The sequence below is a fragment of the Atractosteus spatula genome, chromosome 2, assembly GCF_055471065.1.
Source record: "Atractosteus spatula isolate fAtrSpa1 chromosome 2, fAtrSpa1.hap1, whole genome shotgun sequence".
Taxonomy (NCBI): Eukaryota; Metazoa; Chordata; class Actinopteri; order Semionotiformes; family Lepisosteidae; genus Atractosteus; species Atractosteus spatula.
Window position 1 is genome coordinate 59,455,833 of NC_142707.1, and position 7,668 is coordinate 59,463,500.

Below are 7,668 nucleotides of genomic sequence, written 5' to 3' on the forward strand. Positions count from 1 at the left end.
TAACATAACAAAGAAGAATTGTTTAATATTACTTTTTTTCCCATCAAAGCACAACGCTATTCCATATGTGATATCCTGATTTTACATATCAAGCACTTCAATTTTTTTGGTGGGAGATATTTAACAAACTTCCCTGCTGTGTTTCCTTTAAGAATTGTAATATATCTTCGACATAAACCTGTAGTTAAAATTTCAACCAGTCTATTTCAATCAGTTTATGTAACTGTGTCCAAATAGGTATGACATACAGTACAACGTAAATCCATGCATACAGAAAATGGACACACTTGTAGTACAGTATATGAAGTGAAAATCTACTGTATGAGGGAAAAGCGAAAACGCACAGGCTACTTAGAAGGGTTCTGAACGAACACAGTCTATTATACAATGTTTATTTGTGTCTGGAACAAGATTCAGAATACATTTACAAGAGAATGTATATATTGTTTTCTTTTACGAACAGTACACCCATGGCCTGTGTAACACCGCCGCAGCTTTAGTGTTTTGGTCAGCCCAGTAGGAGGTGAGGCGTTTGAGTTGGGTGGACCACGTGACCCTCTGACTGGACGCTTGCGGTACCTTGTTAACTGTTTTTTTAGGTAACGAGTGCTAATGTTTATAACTCTCCAAATATATAATGCCAGATCCGACTCATGCTCGGCTTGTTGGTTTCTTTTTTTCTCTTGAATACCGTTACGAGTTAAGTAAAAGAAGCGCATCCATCATGGTGCTCTCCCACCAGGTCTCTCCACCGGAGTTCAAGTGTGGTATGAGGACGGCACCAGCCTGTGATTAAATGGGGGGAACAAACAACTCTCCGCCTGGATTACGGTTGGTGTGTGGACTTAATTTTAATACAAGTTTTAAACGAATGTTTTTTTGCAGTGTATCAGTGGCTCGTGGATTCCAGAGGCGGAGAATACAACGACAACTTCGTGAATGAGCTTCCACAAGTACTTGCATTGCAGGGTGTGTAAATATTTTCCTCAGAGGGAGGGGTGACTTTTGACAGTTACTATTTTCAAACGCGTTTTGGTTACAATCAATGATGATACAGTCTGTTAAAAATGTAAATAAGTTTTGTTTCAATTATCTATATTCCAATCTTTAATGTGGTTGAATATGTTGGCTTCCTTGCAGTTTATATTTAAAAACGACTGTTTTAAAGAATATTTAATAGGTGTCAGTGTTAAAATGAAGAAACCTAGTCAACTCGTTATGCTTTAAACATACTTCTGAAAACTAATGTGTAATCTAATGTTTAGGTATTTTAAAAACGTGTTTTGACGTACTTGCACTGCACGTGTTTTGTATAATATGAAAATTTAAGTGGTGGGATTGTATTTGTTGCGTGTTTTCTCGCTTTTCATTGTGTTGTACGAGAGTTGTTTTTTCGCTGACACAGTTCAATAGGGATTATGGGCAGATCACATGTCCTGTGCTTTTGTTTTTGCTTTTTTGTTGTCTTTTTGTACTGAGTGAGTAAATCGATTAAGGCACCCCTGATAAAAGAGAAATATGCATTGACAGGGGCTTTCTACAGCAAAAGGTCATTAGGAGCTACAGAATTAGAACTGGAGTTTGCCTGATGCCAGCAGATTGGCAATGAAGGACACGCGCTTCAATACAATTGTAATAGGAGAACAGCTGCCAAGTCATGTCTTTAAACTACATCAAGAACTTTTATGAAGGATGTGTGAGTATGCAATTATACTAAAAGGGAGAAAAGGGTAGATTGTGTTGACCAGTAAGAAGTGTACAGAGATGGATGAATCTCCAAAAGCGGTGTAAGAAATATGCAGAGAATGAACTGAGTTTTTGAGCCATTGGTTTTTGAAAGGTGGCAAACAGCCCCTAAATTCGTGGGACTTGTCAGGATTGTATTGCTGAGATATTAATTTGTAGTATTTTAAAGGCAATGTTTGAATTGTGGCTTTTAGACCTTGGAGGTCTTTTAAATTTACTCGTTTAGTAGCAATGTCGTAATAGTAGAAAATAGCAAAAATACTGGTTTACACAACATTTCAAGCACAACATCTTAATTTTATTGCATCAAGATTGCTTCTTAATATCCAAGTAATTATACCACTAAACATTTCAGGAGGTATATGCTGAAAAAAAAGCTTGTCAAGTTTTATTACAGGTTTTTCAGTAAAAGAATGGGTGCCTCATGACTGCGGTTATTAGGAAGCATTGTTTTGCTGTTTCTTTTTATCTGCCTTGAAAGCTTACTTAATTTCTCTTTCTGTTTTAGCTCAGGCCTCCGACAGTGATTGGTCAGTTCCACACACTGTTCTTTGGATCTGTGCGCATGTTCTTTCTTGGGGTCCTGGGCTTTGCAGTTTATGGCAATGAAGCCTTGCACTTCAGCTGTGATCCAGACAAGAGAGAATTAAACCTCTACTGTTATAACCAGTTCAGGCCAATAACACCTCAGGTAAATCAGGTACCGTGCTTCAATACAGTCATAGGCAACACATTGCACAATAATACGCAAGCAAGGAGAATGTGTAATAATATTGGTAAATAATTGTGATTTCTATAAAACATTGGCAGATTCTGCAAAAATACAATTTTAATATTTATTAAGGTAACATTACTCAGTTCTCTGCCACCATCTGTCCACATGTACATAAGAAATTTTACCATTACCATTTGGTGGTTAGCAGTTAGTTGATCCAAGGATGTCATCGAGCCATTTCTTGTAAGATACTGTACCAGGGTTTCAGCTTCAGCAATACTGTATGGCTGAGTACCTTGCTCAGCGTTCCTTAAAACCTTTTACATAGAGGGTATACATATTTGTATTTGTTTGTACAGCTGTATTACCTTGGAATGATCATCCTTTCAGTTTATAGTGGGAACTATAGTTGCATTCACAATGGATTTATGGGTATGAATATTAATTAGCTACATGTCCAATTATAACACTTTGCGAGACAGAACTTTGTATGCACAAGAATGTATGAGACAATTTGGCTAGTTTCTGATGTGTTGTGATTAGATGAGGTGCTAACTAATATTAATACCTGCAATGTATTGTACATAAAACAAATTGTGTACATAAAATTCAGGTTTGTTAAGTTTTAACTTTAAGTTTAATTTAAATATGTCTGTTTTACCATTTTATCTAACATAGATCTGTATCTTGTATAATGTTAAGTGTATTCAAGGTGATACACTGAATATACATATAATAATATATTATTGAGCATGTAGTATGATTGTATTCATGGTATGATTTATGATGCTGGAAAAAATACAGATTTTTCATATTTAGAAATATAACATTGACAATTGTATTTATTCAGATATTTAAATAATTTATAATTTCCTATGTCTGTATGTTTTGACTTGTTTTACACTGAAGCAAACAACTACAAAAAAAATATTGGATGTCTACAATTTCAAGTTGAGCTGTATTAGGCAATGTTAATTAACATGTTCTTGTTCTTCTAAGTAATTCTCCAAAGATGTAAGCAGAAATTATTTATTTTTTTCAGGTTTTCTGGGCTTTACAGCTGGTGACTGTTTTGGTTCCTGGAGCTGTTTTCCATCTTTATGCTGCCTGTAAAAATATCGACCAGGAAGAAATTCTTCAACGACCCATCTATACTGTTTTTTACATCATTTCTGTGCTGCTAAGAATTATTCTGGAGGTCTTAGCATTTTGGCTTCAGAGCCACCTTTTTGGCTTTGAGGTGCACCCTCTTTACATGTGTGATGCCAGTGCTCTGGAGAAAAAGTTTAACGTTACCAAGTGTATGGTGCCTGAACACTTTGAAAAGACCATCTTCCTCAGTGCCATGTACACCTTCACTGTCATCACAGTGGTGCTCTGTGTTGCAGAGATTTTTGAGATCCTCTGTAGAAGACTGGGTTATTTTGCCAGTCAATGACCTGAATTTTATTCGCTACGGAGCTACAGGTCGGAGTACAGTATAAATACTCTGTCTGTGCTTTTTATCAAGTCTAATCCAGGCTTTTACATGGAAACAAAGGCCTCGAGCTACATACTGTACAGTACCTCTGCTTTTTTTCAGTTGGGAGTTGACATAGAAAGGCCTTTCATGTGTTCATTGCTGCAATCGCGATTTTCAAAAGAACCCAGTGTAGTTTTCTTTTTTTCTGAAAACATAAGTTTTTTATTGTAAAGTGTTGGTAGTTTTTAGTTTTTCAAACATTATGTTTTTATTTTACTTTTTAAATTAAGAAAAATTGCAAGCTTAAAAGGTCAGAGGTGAACATGATTTTACATGAAATTATACATTTTATTAGAGAGAACTGTCAATCCCACACCTGTGTCTTTTCCATAAGTAAAATGGGTTTTATAGAACAGAATAGCACTGATTGGTTTCTCAGGTCCTTGTTTTAAAAGCAAGACCATGTATAATAACGATCCCATTACTATTTTGTGTGCTTCATATAAATAACCATGTCATTATTTCAATAAGGTTATGGATTTCAAGATCAGAAAATGCAAAATAAAGCATTTGCATTTAAGAGCAGATCCATTAAAAATATACTTTAACATAATTTTCACAATTCATGCGTTGGGAATACCTTGAAGGCTTACAAGTAGTACAGGCAGATTTACAAGTGAAGAAAATACACTATTTTGGAAACAAAAGGAAAGGCTTAAAAAGCCTAAAGCACTGAGGATATCCTGATCGATTTTTATGACTTTCATATATTCTGTATTTTAAAAAATACAAAAAGCTATGTCTTTGGTGGTCTTTGGTGGTATAACGTTTTCATAGCCTACTGATTTGCAGTATTTTTGGTTGATGTTGAGCGAGGTAAAAAGATGGTTATTTTTTAGACAGCCCAAAACAAAATGTAAATGAAGCCTGGTAAATTATTAAAAAGATCTTATAGACAGTCAGTATCTGTATAGCTCGCAAATAATACTGTGTAGCTATCAGTATGCTTCGTGATTGGTCATTTTAAGCTCTGTCTTTGAGAATAAAAGCCTAGCTAGTTTTCAAAATCCTGTGGAACATCTTTTTTACTTTTCCAAAGCAGTTAAATACAGAAGATAGCCATGCTATCAGAGATACATTACAGAGGGAAAGCAACATATTTTAAATTGTGTTTTACCTTGTAATATACCCCTGGTGTCTTGGGTTATGACTTATCTAAGAAGGGCTGCTCAAAGTGTGACTTGGAGTTTTGACTGTTCTATGAACCTTTTTCCTGATCCTTCCCAGAGTCTATAGTAACCAAAGTGTGTTTTGATTCAATCCCTGAGTCACTTTTTATACAATAATGCTTACCTCTTTTATTTTGTTTCTTGGCATCTGTAAGCTATTATCAAACATCCATCCAACTTTTGTTTTGTTTGCAGGTAAATGTATCATCTCAGGTACAATATAGGATACCATGTACTGGATATTAATGCCAGCATGTTAATGTCTGTCCCTTTATATTTTCAAAATTAAGTACTGCAGCAACTCATGGAGTAACCTGTTGACATTAGCAGATTTGTTACATGATTAGGGTGATTTCTTCTAAAAAAATTTATTGTTAATTATAAATTAATAATGTGTTTGGAGTTTTTTTTGTACTAGTGCTACTGTAAGTCTGAGTTTTTTAGCTGAAATACATTGTCAGGTGAGTCCTTGGACGTAGAATACTGGTCATTAAAATGGATGTCATTCAGTTATCCATGTCATAGTAATAATAATCCCCTAAATTATATTGTTTTGTGTAATTTGATAGCTCATGCGGTAAAAAATAAAAAGTGGCAAACCCCATGATCACCTTGTTGGTTCAGCTGATTTGTGTACTGTAGTTTTTAAAAGCTAAACCCTAACGGTGAATAGTTTCTTCATCCTGCTCTTCAGTAACATTAATTTTTCAAATGTCTTTAGATGTCTGAATATTAAAAAAATAAAAATATTTCTTACAATGCTATGCTAATGTTTTGTGCAGGTCTTTTAACTTTCTAACTGCTGTATCAAAGCTTCCAGGGTTTCTGTGAGAATCTGGATGGAGAATAATTACTGACTGGAAACTGGTGTTAATAATATCCATTCTAATAATTTATCTCTGAAGTGGAATATCATTAAGATTCATTAGGAAACTTAATAAAATAGAGCTACACTACATAAATGATCGAAAATCATTGGTTTACTTCTTGCTAAGATGTGAATGATTGAGGAATTGTGGACTTACCACTAAACTGGTTGATATCCACGTAAGACTTTACAGATTATGAAACTATTGAATAAGGCACTTGAATATATGCATTATACTGTTCTTTTGAATATTGTTTATAACAGAGGTATCCCTAACTGTATTTTATTACAACATGGACTACAGTGTACCTACAATGAGAAATAGAAACAACATATCTTCTTTTATATCTTGTCCAATAGGTCTTTTGTAAAGATATGTGGAGATCACTTGGAATGAGAAATTAGTGTCAGTTTCAGAACAGAATCCACTGGAAGTCATCCTGAATTCATACATGTGCAATATGGTTAAATTGAAATGAGGCTTTCTCTGTTTTACCTTGCCAACACCTTTTTGACAGTTATAAGAGAGGAAGACATAATAAGGACCCATCAAATTAATCAGGGTTAGCGCCAAGGAAAGTCATGCATTGTATTCTATAGGAAAATCACGTTGTGTAGAATTACAGATAAAGATAAATTCCACACTGAAAAGTAGAAGAAAGATACACAACATTTCAGATGTTGAGCCTTCTCCAGGTGTGAGGTTGAGAGAAGAGTGTAACAGAGATACAAAGCACAGGAGAACAAAGGATAGAGCAGGTGAAAATAGGCACACAGGTGAGGCAGAATGTCCAAAAAGAAGGGAATTCTGGGGGAGAGATGTGAAAACCTGAAACTTGGATGGAGAAGCTTTAATGAGAAATGAGTCTCTTTGAGTGAAGAGGGAAGGTGTGGTCGAAGTTAAAGGATAATCTTGGCTTCTAATGTTTTCAGGAATGTGAGTCCTGAAATGAGGCACTGCCACCTGCATTGACAATCAACTACAGCAATATATTTTCATTTACTTTTCAGCATTGAATTAACATTAACTTTTTCCTTTGCAGCCAATGCATGCTGACACAGCTCCCTACTCAAATCTTTGTGGAGCTGTCAGTCTGCCAGATATTCAACTGCTGTTATTTAAAGATGATCTATTAAAGACAATGGAGTAATATTTCCATCACTGACAGATATTGGAATTCCATCTATGGCTGTAGTAGCCTTAAGAACATAACAAAGTACAGTACAACAGATTTCTAGTAACTGATATGAGGATCTCGTCCATCTATATTTTGAATGATCTGATGCAGTCAGCTTAATCCAGATCAACTACATTTTGTGCAAAGAACTGCTTTCTGCTGTTGTTCCTGGATGCACTTAAGTGCTGCCAGAGAAGTCTTGCATAAAGCTAAATAAAGCTAAATTAAAGAGTGTATTGTAAACTGGTAAGTCACTAATCTTTTAACTATTTCATATAGTTAATAAGACAAAGTCCAAAGTCCGTCAAAAACAAAATGACAAGTGAAGACGACACAACCAGACGACATAAGTTAAAGGGGAATTGAACTGAGAACAGGAAGCTCTTTTTACATAAAGGGTTATAAAAGTCTGTGCCGAAGAGAGATTAGTTTCATTTTACCATGAGACCTCCTCACCAGCAGATGTCGAC

The 7,668-nt window shown here is 35.2% G+C and overlaps 1 protein-coding gene across 1 annotated transcript; it reads left to right on the forward strand.

Annotated features, from left to right (window-relative positions):
- Positions 1–724: 724 nt before the first annotated feature.
- gje1a (gap junction protein epsilon 1a) lies at positions 725–6,108 on the forward strand. The gene is made up of 4 exons (XM_088936336.1): positions 725–767; positions 886–953; positions 2,255–2,437; positions 3,504–6,108. Exons 1-4 carry the CDS (start codon positions 725–727, stop codon positions 3,897–3,899), a joined length of 690 nt encoding a protein of 229 aa, XP_088792462.1. The 3' UTR covers positions 3,900–6,108.
- Positions 6,109–7,668: the final 1,560 nt, after the last annotated feature.